This window comes from Oncorhynchus nerka, linkage group LG16 (assembly GCF_034236695.1).
Source record: "Oncorhynchus nerka isolate Pitt River linkage group LG16, Oner_Uvic_2.0, whole genome shotgun sequence".
NCBI lineage: Eukaryota > Metazoa > Chordata > Actinopteri > Salmoniformes > Salmonidae > Oncorhynchus > Oncorhynchus nerka.
The window spans coordinates 47,682,806-47,696,965 of NC_088411.1; the positions used below are offsets into that span (position 1 = coordinate 47,682,806).

Consider the following 14,160-nt stretch of genomic DNA (forward strand, 5'->3'; position numbering starts at 1 on the left):
TAGCTAACATTAGGTTATAACTAGCAATGCAAATGGATTTCTGATTCAAATTATATTACTACACAGATTATACACGTAACGTTAGCTAGCGAGCCAGCAAGCTAACGTTTTGCAATAAACATGACTTTCTGACCGAATGATGAAGTTATATCTGTAAAATGTAGCTAGACTCTGACCTGTATACATGGAGAAACGCTTCACACAGACTGGAACCATTCAACTCTGTTCTGTTTGTAGCTACATCTTTTTTGGCCAGCGTTGTCTCAAGTCTGTTGATAGCTCCTGCTACAATCAGGGCATCAATGTTGTTGAGAAAAGTAGCAAAACTTGTGTACATTTACATTACATTTAAGTCATTTAGCAGACGCTCTTATCCAGAGTGACTTACAAATTGGTGCTTTCACCTTATGACATCCAGTGGAACAGCCACTTTACAATAGTGCATCTAAATCTTTTAAGGGGGGGGTGGGGGGGTGAGAAGGATTACTTTATCCTATCCTAGGTATTCCTTAAAGAGGTGGGGTTTCAGGTGTCTCCGGAAGGTGGTGATTGACTCCGCTGTCCTGTAGTTGTCGATGGCTGATGTTATGTCTTTCAAAAATGGCGCGGTAGAAAGGACTGTCAACACACACTGAACAGCTCCCGTCAACACTACCACTAGGAGAGGAGAGGCTGCTCTCCGTCAACACTACCACTAGGAGAGGAGAGGCTGCTCTCTGTCAACACTACCACTAGGAGAGGAGAGGCTGCGCTCTGTCAACACTACCACTAGGAGAGGAGAGGCTGCTCTCTGTCAACACTACCATTAGGAGAGGAGAGGCTGCTCTCTGTCAACACTACCACTAGGAGAGGAGAAGCTGCTCTCTGTCAACACTACCACTAGGAGAGGAGAGGCTGCTCTCTGTCAACACTACCACTAGGAGAGGAGAGGATGCTCTCTGTCAACACTACCACTAGGAGAGGAGAGGCTGCTCTCTGTCAACACTACCACTAGGAGAGGAGAGGCTGCTCTCTGTCAACACTACCACTAGGAGAGGAGAGGCTGCTCTCTGTCAACACTACCACTAGGAGAGGAGAGGAGAGGCTGCTCTCTGTCAACACTACCACTAGGAGAGGAGAGGAGAGGCTGCTCTCTGTCAACACTACCACTAGGAGAGGAGAGGCTGCTCTCTGTCAACACTACCACTAGGAGAGGAGAGGCTGCTCTCTGTCAACACTACCACTAGGAGAGGAGAGGCTGCTCTCTGTCAACACTACCACTAGGAGAGGAGAGGGTGCTCTCTGTCAACACTACCACTAGGAGAGGAGAGGAGAGGCTGCTCTCTGTCAACACTACCACTAGGAGAGGAGAGGATGCTCTCTGTCAACACTACCACTAGGAGAGGAGAGGCTGCTCTCTGTCAACACTACCACTAGGAGAGGAGAGGATGCTCTCTGTCAACACTACCACTAGGAGAGGAGAGGCTGCTCTCCGTCAACACTACCACTAGGAGAGGAGAGGCTGCTCTCTGTCAACACTACCACTAGGAGAGGAGAGGCTGCTCTCTGTCAACACTACCACTAGGAGAGGAGAGGCTGCTCTCTGTCAACACTACCACTAGGAGAGGAGAGGAGAGGCTGCTCTCTCAACACTACCACTAGGAGAGGAGAGGCTGCTCTCTGTCAACACTACCACTAGGAGAGGAGAGGCTGCTCTCTGTCAACACTACCACTAGGAGAGGAGAGGAGAGGCTGCTCTCTGTCAACACTACCACTAGGAGAGGAGAGGAGAGGCTGCTCTCTGTCAACACTACCACTAGGAGAGGAGAGGCTGCTCTCTGTCAACACTACCACTAGGAGAGGAGAGGCTGCTCTCTGTCAACACTCCACTAGGAGAGGAGAGGCTGCTCTCTGTCAACACTACCACTAGGAGAGGAGAGGCTGCTCTCTGTCAACACTACCACGAGGAGAGGAGAGGAGAGGAGAGGAGAGGAGAGGAGAGGAGAGGAGAGGAGAGGTGTTAGGAGAGGAGAGGAGTTAGAGAGGAGAGGAGAGGAGAGGAGAGGAGAGGCCTTTCTCTTAAGCGTATCAGCCTTGTCTAGAAACAATCCCTTCCACCCTTGTGGATATCAAGGTTATTTCAGGACATTCCTTCTCAGGCACGGAAGCGGAGGGGCTGTGTTGTTACGTTCAGGTTTTACTTCAGCCAGATGGGCCGTTGTGTTACTGCTGAGAGGCCCCAGTGAGAGGTGTGGTTTGTGGAAAGTTTGGGTCAGAGAGGAGGAAACCAGAGTGAGTCAGAGCGTCATAGATCCAGGGGGATTTGGTTTTGTGTGTTTACTTCTCAGCCTCCCTGATGTTGCTCTGGGCTAAAGGATAACTGGTTAACAGGATAACTGGTTAACAGGATAACTGGTTAACAGGATAACTGGTTAACTAGTTAACAGGATAACAGGATAACAGGATAACAGGATAACAGGATAACAGGATAACTGGTTAACAGGATAACTGGTTAACAGGATAACAGGATAACAGGATAACAGGATAACAGGATAACTGGTTAACAGGATAACTGGTTAACAGGATAACAGGATAACAGGATAACAGGATAACAGGTTAACTGGATAACTGGTTAACTGGTTAACTGGATAACTGGATAACTGGTTAACAGGATAACTGGTTAACTGGATAACTGGTTAACTGGTTAACTGCCAGTTCCCAATAACAACAACAGAATAGTCTTCTGATATATAATTTCCCTTTGTGTCTTTATGACGGACTGAGCAGCTATAGTAGATCAGTGATTTAATAGCTTTATATTCCATACACATAAACAACAACATCTGTCACATAGGGCCTCGGAAACAAAATGGCTTGAGTTCAGCAGATTCATTCTTTCATCGAGCCTGAATGTTGTCTGTTGTGGTCCTCTTCAGTTCTGGCAGTTTGGTGAGTGGGTGGACGTGGTGATTGATGACCGGCTGCCGGCGAAGGATGGAGAGCTGTTGTTTGTTCACTCAGCCCAGGGCTCTGAGTTCTGGAGCGCCCTGCTGGAGAAGGCCTACGCCAAGTAAGGGGCATCACTCACCACGATACACAACACATAGTGTACACTACACCTAGTAAGGGGCATCACTCACCACAATACACAACACCTAGTGTACACTACACATAGTAAGGGGCATCACTCACCACGATACACAACACATAGTGTACACTACACATAGGAGTTATGTCATGATGCCTTTATGAGGTATGTTTATCTGGTTTCTAATGGTCTTTCTCTCTCTCCTCTGGTCTGTCTGTCCCCCTTTCCTGTCTGTCTGTCTCTCTCTCCTCTGGTCTGTCTGTCACCATTCCTGTCTGTCTGCCTGTCTCTCCTCTGGTCTGTCCCCTTTCCTGTCTGTCTGCCTGTCTCTCCTCTGGTCTGTCTGTCCCCCTTTCCTGTCTGTCTGCCTGTCTCTCCTCTGGTCTCTTCCTCTGGTCTGTCTGTCCTGTCTGTCTGCCTTTCCTGTCTGTCTGTCCCCTTTCTGTCTCTGCCTCCTCTGGTCTGTCTGTCCCCCTTTCCTGTCTGTCTGCCTGTCTCTCCTCTGGTCTGTCTGTCCCCCTTTCCTGTCTGTCTGCCTGTCTCTCCTCTGGTCTGTCTGTCCCCCTTTCCTGTCTGTCTGCCTGTCTCTCCTCTGGTCTGTCTGTCCCCTTTCCTGTCTGTCTGCCTGTCTCTCCTCTGGTCTGTCACCATTCCTGTCTGTCTGCCTGTCTCTCCTCTGGTCTGTCACCATTCCTGTCTGTCTGCTTGTCTCTCTTTGGTCTGTCTGTTCCCTTTCCTGTCTGTCTGCCTCTCTCTCCTCTGGTCTGTCACCATTCCTGTCTGTCTGATTGTCTCTCTTTGGTCTACCTGTCCCTATTCCTGTCTCTGTCTTTCACCATTCCTGTCTGTTTGCCTGTCTGTGTTTGTCCACCCTCCTTTCTGTCTCCCTGACCGTCTGTCTGTACACCTGCCTTCCTACTCTCTGTCTCTCTCTGTCTCTCTCTGTCTCTCTCTGTCTCTGTCTCTCTCTGTCTCTCTCTGTCTCTCTCTGTCTCTCTCTGTCTCTCTCTCTCTGTCTCTGTCTCTCTCTGTCTCTCTCTGTCTCTCTCTGTCTCTCTCTCTCTCTCTCTGTCTCTCTCTCTCTGTCTCTCTCTGTCTCTCTCTCTCTCTCTCTGTCTCTCTCTCTCTGTCTCTCTGTCTCTGTCTCTGTCGGTGTCTGTGTCTCTCTCTGTGTCTCTCTCTCTGTGTCTCTGTGTCTCTCTCTGTCTCTCTCTCTCTGTCTCTCTGTCTCTCTCTGTCTCTCTCTGTCTCTCTCTGTCTCTCTGTCTCTCTGTCTCTCTCTGTCTCTGTCTCTCTCTCTGTCTCTCTCTCTCTCTCAGGGTGAATGGATGCTATGAGGCTCTGTCAGGGGGCTCCACCACTGAGGGCTTTGAGGACTTCACAGGAGGGATAGCAGAGAACTATGACCTGAAGAAGGCTCCCTCCAACCTGTTCCAGATTATCAGGAAAGCCCTGGCCTCTGGAGCTCTGCTGGGCTGCTCCATCGATGTGTGTATGACTTCAGAATATTATTATCCAGTTTCAGGTTTATTTGCCATGTGTGTAAACATTGTTTTACCTATTTTGGTTTAAGTCGCTCTGGATTAGAGCCTCTGGATTAGAGCCTCTGGTACAAGACACAAATGTAAAGGAGACAGTCACTGTTACATTTTTATTTTATTTTATTTCACCTTTATTTAACCAGGTAGGCAAGTTGAGAACACCTTTATTTAACCAGGTAGGCCAGTTGAGAACACCTTTATTTAACCAGGTAGGCTAGTTGAGAACACCTTTATTTAACCAGGTAGGCTAGTTGAGAACACCTTTATTTAACCAGGTAGGCTAGTTGAGAACACCTTTATTTAACCAGGTAGGCTAGTTGAGAACACCTTTATTTAACCAGGTAGGCTAGTTGAGAACACCTTTATTTAACCAGGTAGGCTAGTTGAGAACACCTTTATTTAACCAGGTAGGCTAGTTGAGAACACCTTTATTTAACCAGGTAGGCTAGTTGAGAACACCTTTATTTAACCAGGTAGGCTAGTTGAGAACACCTTTATTTAACCAGGTAGGCTAGTTGAGAACACCTTTATTTAACCAGGTAGGCAAGTTGAGAACACCTTTATTTAACCAGGTAGGCAAGTTGAGAACACCTTTATTTAACCAGGTAGGCAAGTTGAGAACACCTTTATTTAACCAGGTAGGCTAGTTGAGAACACCTTTATTTAACCAGGTAGGCTAGTTGAGAACACCTTTATTTAACCAGGTAGGCCAGTTGAGAACACCTTTATTTAACCAGGTAGGCTAGTTGAGAACACCTTTATTTAACCAGGTAGGCTAGTTGAGAACACCAGGTAGGCTTTAACACCTTAACCAGGTAGGCTAGTTGAGAACACCTTTATTTAACCAGGTAGGCCAGTTTAGAACAAGTTCTCATTTACAATTACGACCTGGCCAAGATAAAGCAAAGCAGTTCGACACATAAAACAACACAGAGTTACACATGGAGTAAAACAAACATACAGTCAATAATACAGTATAAACAAGTCTATATACAATGTGAGCACATGAGGTGAGATAAGGGAGGTAAAGGCAAAAAAAAAGGCCATGGTGGCAAAGTAAAACACTGGAATGGTAAATTTGCAATGGAAGAATGTGCAAAGCAGAAATAAAAATAATGGGGTGCAAAGGAGCAGAATAAATATGCAGTGAAGGATGGGATATTATCTATGTGAGGTTTTACTGACATTCAGTGGCACAGTGCATTTAACTAAGGCAAGTGACTTTGGGTAACAACGTTGGTTGCATGTTTGTGAGAAGGTTGCGTGTTTGTGAGAAGGTTGCGTGTTTGTGAGAAAGTTAAATGCAGTAGACATTCGGAGGTGGTTACTGGACACAGATTTTTTATTTATTTTACCTTTTATTTAACTAGGCAAGTCAGTTAAGAACAAATTCTTATTTTCAATGACGGGTTGGGTTAACTGCCTGTTCAGGGGCAGAACGACAGATCTGTACCTTGTCAGCTCGGGGGTTTGAACTTGCAACCTTCCGGTTACTAGTCCAACGCTCTAACCACTAGGCTACCCTGCCACCCTAATTCTAGTCCTGGACTAAAGAGCTGAATGATGAATCTCCATGGATAATTATTGTAGGTTCTGTGAGCTACTTGGTCCAGCTGTTATCAGAGGGTTATCTTTAGTTTGGTCGTGGTTTAGTTAGAGTTTGTGGTTCCCTGTCTCTCCAGATCACCAGCCAGGCAGACTCGGAGGCCATCACCAATCAGAAGCTGGTGAAAGGACACGCCTACTCTCTGACCGGGGCTATCGAGGTAACATCAGACAATATCCACACTATCCTAGCCTGGTCACTGCTCTGTTTGTGCTTTACGGCCAACCCCCTAGCGGCCAACCCCTAGCGGCCAACCCCCTAGCGGCCAACCCCCTAGCGGCCAACCCCTAGCGGCCAACCCCCTAGCGGCCAACCCCTAGCGGCCAACCCCCTAGCGGCCAACCCCTAGCGGCCAACCCCCTAGCGGCCAACCCCTAGCGGCCAACCCCTAGCGGCCAACCCCTAGCGGCCAACCCCTAGCGGCCAACCCCTAGCGGCCAACCCCTAGCGGCCAACCCCCTAGCGGCCAACCCCCTAGCGGCCAACCCCTAGCGGCCAACCCCCTAGCGGCCAACCCCCTAACCTTATGGCCAAGGCCATATGAGTTGACTATAGAGCACAAACAGATCTTGGACCAGTCTAACCCTCGTAGTGTATGAGATCTGTCTGAACCCAAAGCAGGGTCTAACTACTGTATGATGACCTTTCTAAACCAGGTGACCTACCGTGGCCGCAAGGAGAAGCTGGTCAGAGTGCGTAACCCCTGGGGAACAGTGGAGTGGACTGGGGCCTGGAGTGACAAGTAAGAAATGATATGCATCAGTCCCCTGAATGATACTCATCTCAGTCCCCTGAATGATACTCATCTCAGTCCCCTGAATGATACGCATCTCAGTCCCCTGAATGATACTCATCTCAGTCCCCTGAATGATACTCATCTCAGTCCCCTGAATGATACTCATCTCAGTCCCCTGAATGATACTCATCTCAGTCCCCTGAATGATACGCATCTCGGTCCCCTGAATGATACTCATCTCGGTCCCCTGAATGATACTCATCTCAGTCCCCTGAATGATACTCATCTCAGTCCCCTGAATGATACTCATCTCAGTCCCCTGAATGATACTCATCTCAGTCCCCTGAATGATACTCATCTCAGTCCCCTGAATGATACGCATCTCAGTCCCCTGAATGATACGCATCTCAGTCCCCTGAATGATACTCATCTCAGTCCCCTGAATGATACTCATCTCAGTCCCCTGAATGATACGCATCTCGGTCCCCTGAATGATACTCATCTCAGTCCCCTGAATGATACTCATCTCAGTCCCCTGAATGATACTCATCTCAGTCCCCTGAATGATAATGATACTCATCTCGGTCCCCTGAATGATACGCATCTCCCCTGAATGATACGTCCCCTGAATGATACTCATCTCAGTCCCCTGAATGATACTCATCTCAGTCCCCTGAATGATACTCATCTCAGTCCCCTGAATGATACTCATCTCAGTCCCCTGAATGATACGCATCTCAGTCCCCTGAATGATACGCATCTCAGTCCCCTGAATGATACGCATCTCAGTCCCCTGAATGATACGCATCTCAGTCCCCTGAATGATACTCATCTCAGTCCCCTGAATGATACGCATCTCAGTCCCCTGAATGATACTCATCTCAGTCCCCTGAATGATACGCATCTCGGTCCCCTGAATGATACTCATCTCAGTCCCCTGAATGATACTCATCTCAGTCCCCTGAATGATACTCATCTCAGTCCCCTGAATGATACGCATCTCGGTCCCCTGAATGATACGCATCTCGGTCCCCTGAATGATACGCATCTCGGTCCCCTGAATGATACGCATCTCGGTCCCCTGAATGATACGCATCTCAGTCCCCTGAATGATACTCATCTCAGTCCCCTGAATGATACGCATCTCAGTCCCCTGAATGATACGCATCTCAGTCCCCTGAATGATACTCATCTCAGTCCCCTGAATGATACAGTCTCAGTCCCCTGAATGATACGCATCTCAGTCCCCTGAATGATACTCATCTCAGTCCCCTGAATGATACGCATCTCAGTCCCCTGAATGATACAGTCTCAGTCCCCTGAATGATACGCATCTCGGTCCCCTGAATGATTTTGAGATGGGGGGGGGGGGGATCCATTCGATTTTGAGATTTTGGGGGGGGGGTGGAATCCATTAGATTTTGAGATGGGGGGTGTGGAATCCAAAGTTGTGCTATATATTCATTGGCTATTTCATGGCTAATTTGTAAATGATAAATATTGATACTGTTGGTGGTTCGTTCCTTGTTCCTTGTCAATCATTGGTGAAATTAGCATTCAGACAATATCTTTTAAGTAAATCAATCATTCCTTTATTAATGGAATCGCAGACAGAAGTTGACAACGGGAACACAGCACGCATGTTTCCCAGTGAGTTCTGCACCCTGAGGGCAGGTTTACATACAAATGATCACTCCCTGGTGGTATTGATCCCCTACGTCAATGTATGTGTGGATCAATAAGCTGAGGTTACCCATAAAAAGAAACCTTGAGTGCAGTAGCTTCTCTGAATTCATTAGCATTGTCCACTGTCACACAAGATCAACATGTCAAAACCAGACAGTTGTTACTTCTCTTTATCGAGTTTCAGTCTGACTCAGACCCAGCCAGCCTGCAAAAGCACACTCTCACAACAGCCGGGACTTAACCACAAAGATATAGATGGCTTGTGCAACTTATAGTGACAAGAGTTTTTAGACACATAGCATCTTATTGTAAGGCCTGCAGCAAAACATACGGATCCTTAATCACTAATGAGGAGGGTCTTTGGAGGGAGGGACTCTCCCTAAAATATATTACCAGCTCAAAATCTCAATCTCCGGAAATGTCAAGTTAATTTGGGGTTGATGAAGATTTCAGAACCAAAGTGGGGGGGAGACAAAAAAACGGGCTATCGTCTTGAAAAGGAAAGATGCACATCCCTAATTGACCCCCCCCCCCCAAACCCTGATGCTTTCCAGTTTCCAGTCACTTTGGTTCAACATGAATCTAGTAAATATTTCTCAGATAATTTAAATTGAGCGTAACAGGACTTGTGGTTCTTCTCTCTCTTTCTCCAGCTCCTCTGAGTGGAACAGCGTGGATGTTTCTGAGCGGGACAACGTGAAGGCAGACGATGGAGAGTTCTGGTAACTTCATCAATACAGAACTCATAGGACCAGTTTCCCGGACCTAGATTTAACCGAGTCCTTGAGTAAAAATAACTTTCAATAGAGAATCTCTGCTTTTTTTTTGTTGGTCCAAGACTTTATCTGGGTCCAGGAAGCCAGGCCGTAATTTTTTATTTATTTGACCTTTATTTAACCAGGCAAGTCAGTTTAAGAACAAATTCTTATTTTCAATGACGGCCTAGGAACAGCGGGTTAACTGCCTGTTCAGGGGCAGAACGACAGATTTGTACCTTGTCAGCTCAGGGGTTTGAACTTGCAACCTTCCGGTTACTAGTCCAACGCTCTAACCACTAGGCTACCCTGCCCCCTCTACACTCTAACCACTAGGCTACCTGCCACCTCTACACTCTAACCACTAGGCTACGCTGCCTCCTCTACACTCTAACCACTAGACTACCCTGCCACCTCTACACTCTAACCACTAGGCTACCCTGCCGCCTCTACACTCTAACCACTAGGTTACCCTGCCTCCTCTACACTCTAACCACTAGGCTACCTACCTCCTCTACACTCTAACCACTAGACTACCCTGCCACCTCTACACTCTAACCACTAGGCTACCCTGCCGCCTCTACACTCTAACCACTAGGCTACCCTGCCCCCTCTACACTCTAACCACTAGGCTACCCTACCTCCTCTACACTCTAACCACTAGGCTACCTACCTCCTCTACACTCTAACCACTAGACTACCCTGCCACCTCTACACTCTAACCACTAGGCTACCTGCCTCCTCTACACTCTAACCACTAGGCTACTCTGCCACCTCTACACTCTAACCACTAGGCTACGCTGCCTCCTCTACACTCTAACCACTAGACTACCCTGCCTCCTCTACACTCTAACCACTAGGCTACCCTGCCACCTCTACACTCTAACCACTAGGCTACCCTGCCGCCTCTACACTCTAACCACTAGGCTACCCTGCCCCCTCTACACTCTAACCACTAGGCTACCCTGCCCCCTCTACACTCTAACCACTAGGCTACCTGCCACCTCTACACTCTAACCACTAGGCTACCCTGCCCCTCTACACTCTAACCACTAGGCTACCCTGCCACCTCTACACTCTAACCACTAGGCTACCCTGCCACCTCTACACTCTAACCACTAGGCTACCCTCCTGTGTCTGTTCAGTATCTGTCATATCTCTCTTATAGTAGACGTAATAGACGTTGTGTGCTCACTATCCTCAGTGTCTGTTTGGTTAAGCCGCTTTATCTGTACTGCTTTGCGATCTGTTTAAAAATTTAAATAAATTACAGGATATATTTCACAGACTTGGTGTTTTCTTCATGTGTTTTCTACAGGATGTCCTTCTCTGACTTCACGAGGCACTACCATCGTCTGGAGCTCTGCACTCTGACCCCTGACACACTGACCACTGATGACGTTAAACACTGGAGCGTGTCCAACTACGATGGAGCCTGGAGGAAAGGATCGACCGCAGGAGGATGCAGGAACAACCCCTGTGAGTCTAACTGCAGTAGGCAGGAACAACCCCTGTAAGTCTAACTGCAGTAGGCAGGAACAACCCCTGTAAGTCTAACTGCAGTAGGCAGGAACAACCCCTGTAAGTCTAACTGCAGTAGGCAGGAACAACCCCTGTAAGTCCAACTGCAGTAGGCAGGAACAACCCCTGTAAGTCTAACTGCAGTAGGCAGGAACAACCCCTGTGAGTCTAACTGCAGTAGGCAGGAACAACCCCTGTAAGTGTAACTGCAGTAGGCAGGAACAACCCCTGTAAGTGTAACTGCAGTAGGCAGGAACAACCCCTGTAAGTCCAACTGCAGTAGGCAGGAACAACCCCTGTAAGTCCAACTGCAGTAGGCAGGAACAACCCCTGTAAGTGTAACTGCAGTAGGCAGGAACAACCCCTGTAAGTGTAACTGCAGTAGCCAGGAACAACCCCTGTAAGTGTAACTGCAGTAGCCAGGAACAACCCCTGTAAGTGTAACTGCAGTAGGCAGGAACAACCCCTGTAAGTGTAACTGCAGTAGGCAGGAACAACCCCTGTAAGTCTAACTGCAGTAGGCAGGAACAACCCCTGTAAGTCTAACTGCAGTAGGCAGGAACAACCCCTGTAAGTCTAACTGCAGTAGGCAGGAACAACCCCTGTAAGTCTAACTGCAGTATGCAGGAACAACCCCTGTGAGTCCAACTGCAGTAGGCAGGAACAACCCCTGTGAGTCTAACTGCAGTAGGCAGGAACAACCCCTGTAAGTGTAACTGCAGTAGGCAGGAACAACCCCTGTAAGTCTAACTGCAGTAGGCAGGAACAACCCCTGTAAGTCCAACTGCAGTAGGCAGGAACAACCCCTGTAAGTCCAACTGCAGTAGGCAGGAACAACCCCTGTGAGTCTAACTGCAGTAGGCAGGAACAACCCCTGTGAGTCTAACTGCAGTAGGCAGGAACAACCCCTGTAAGTGTAACTGCAGTAGGCAGGAACAACCCCTGTAAGTCTAACTGCAGTAGGCAGGAACAACCCCTGTAAGTCCAACTGCAGTAGGCAGGAACAACCCCTGTGAGTCCAACTGCAGTAGGCAGGAACAACCCCTGTAAGTGTAACTGCAGTAGGCAGGAACAACCCCTGTAAATCTAACTGCAGTAGGCAGGAACAACCCCTGTAAGTCTCACTGCAGTAGGCAGGAACAACCCCTGTAAGTAGAGCCTGCAGTAGGCAGGAACAACCCCTGTAAGTCCAACTGCAGTAGGCAGGAACAACCCCTGTGAGTCTAACTGCAGTAGGCGGGAACAACCCCTGTGAGTCTAACTGCAGTAGGCAGGAACAACCCCTGTAAGTCTAACTGCAGTAGGCAGGAACAACCCCTGTAAGTAGAGCCTGCAGTAGGCAGGAACAACCCCTGTAAGTCCAACTGCAGTAGGCAGGAACAACCCCTGTGAGTCTAACTGCAGTAGGCAGGAACAACCCCTGTGAGTCTAACTGCAGTAGGCAGGAACAACCCCTGTGAGTCTAACTGCAGTAGGCAGGAACAACCCCTGTAAGTCTCACTGCAGTAGGCAGGAACACTAGTTAGGTATGTGCACCAGTATTCTTCTGTGAGATCAGATGACCTAGACCCTGAAACACCTCGTCTTCTCTAGGAAGACCTAGACCCTGAAACACCTCGTCTTCTCTAGGAAGACCTAGACCCTGAAACACCTCGTCTTCTCTAGGAAGACCTAGACCCTGAAACACCTAGTCTTCTCTAGGAAGACCCTGAAACACCTAGTCTTCTCTAGGAAGACCCTGAAACACCTCGTCTTCTCTAGGAAGACCTAGACCCTGAAACATCTCGTCTTCTCTAGGAAGACCCTGAAACACCTCGTCTTCTTTAGGAAGACCTAGACCCTGAAACACCTCGTCTTCTCTAGGAAGACCCTGAAACGCCTCGTCTTCTCTAGGAAGACCCTGAAACGCCTCGTCTTCTCTAGGAAGACCCTGAAACGCCTCGTCTTCTCTAGGAAGACCCTGAAACGCCTCGAAACGCCTCGTCTTCTCTAGGAAGACCCTGAAACGCCTGAAACGCCTCGTCTTCTCTAGGAAGACCCTGAAACGCCTCGTCTTCTCTAGGAAGACCCTGAAACGCCTCGTCTTCTCTAGGTCAGTGGTATTGATGGTGCTTCTTTGAGTTACATTAAAGTGTAGAGGGTTGTTAGTTTGTTCCCAGGTTGGGATCGAATTTCCACTCTGTTACATACAAGCACCAGCCACACAACATGCAGTCTCACTCCCTCACCCTGACCTTTGTCAATCCGGGTTCCCTACAGACACGTTCTGGATGAATCCCCAGTTCAAGATCAAGCTGGAGGAAGAGGATGACGACCCGGGGGATGATGAGGTGGGCTGTAGCTTCGTGGTGGGACTCATCCAGAAGAACAGAAGACGGATGAGGAAAGCAGGAGAGGACATGCACACCATCGGATTCGCCATCTATGAGGTGGGGCTCATAAGATATGATGATGTTTGTATTCATTAGAACATTCACTCTGTGTCATATGTATCAGATACTCTCCCGGTATATCTACAACTATATACAAATATACTCTCCCAGTATATCTACAACTATATACAAATATACTCTCCCAGTATATCTACAACTATATACAAATATACTCTCCCGGTATATCTACAACTATATACAAATATACTCTCCCGGTATATCTACAACTATATACAAATATACTCTCCCAGTATATCTACAACTATATACAAATATACTCTCCCAGTATATCTACAACTATATACAAATATACTCTCCCAGTATATCTACAACTATATACAAATATACTCTCCCAGTATATCTACAACTATATACAAATATACTCTCCCAGTATATCTACAAATATACTCTCCCAGTATATCTATATACAAATATACTCTCCCAGTATATCTATATTAACTATATACAAATATACTCTCCCAGTATATCTACAACTATATACAACTATACTCTCCCAGTATATCTACAACTATATACAACTATACTCTCCCAGTATATCTACAACTATATACAACTATACTCTCCCAGTATATCTACAACTATATACAAATATACTCTCCCAGTATATCTACAACTATATACAAATATACTCTCCCAGTATATCTACAACTATATACAAATATACTCTCCCAGTATATCTACAACTATATACAAATATACTCTCCCAGTATATCTACAACTATATACAAATATACTACAACTATATCTACAACTATATACAAATATACTCTCCCAGTATATCTACAACTATATACA

General features: G+C 47.3%; 1 protein-coding gene across 3 annotated transcripts in view; it reads left to right on the forward strand.

The window, feature by feature from the left end:
- The window catches only part of LOC115126231 (calpain-2 catalytic subunit-like), a 58,077-nt gene that overhangs the window by 21,336 nt on the left and 22,581 nt on the right, over window positions 1-14,160 (forward strand). For all 3 annotated transcript variants that reach the window (XR_010459354.1, XM_065002705.1, XM_065002706.1), the window contains exons 4-10: window positions 2,916-3,049; window positions 4,387-4,555; window positions 6,291-6,374; window positions 6,871-6,956; window positions 9,290-9,358; window positions 10,710-10,870; window positions 13,172-13,341. Coding sequence is in view for 2 of the 3 variants with exons in the window: in XM_065002705.1 (XP_064858777.1) it covers window positions 2,916-3,049; window positions 4,387-4,555; window positions 6,291-6,374; window positions 6,871-6,956; window positions 9,290-9,358; window positions 10,710-10,870; window positions 13,172-13,341 (873 nt within the window). In the remaining variant the exon portion in view is untranslated. The remainder of the gene's footprint in view (window positions 1-2,915; window positions 3,050-4,386; window positions 4,556-6,290; window positions 6,375-6,870; window positions 6,957-9,289; window positions 9,359-10,709; window positions 10,871-13,171; window positions 13,342-14,160) is intronic.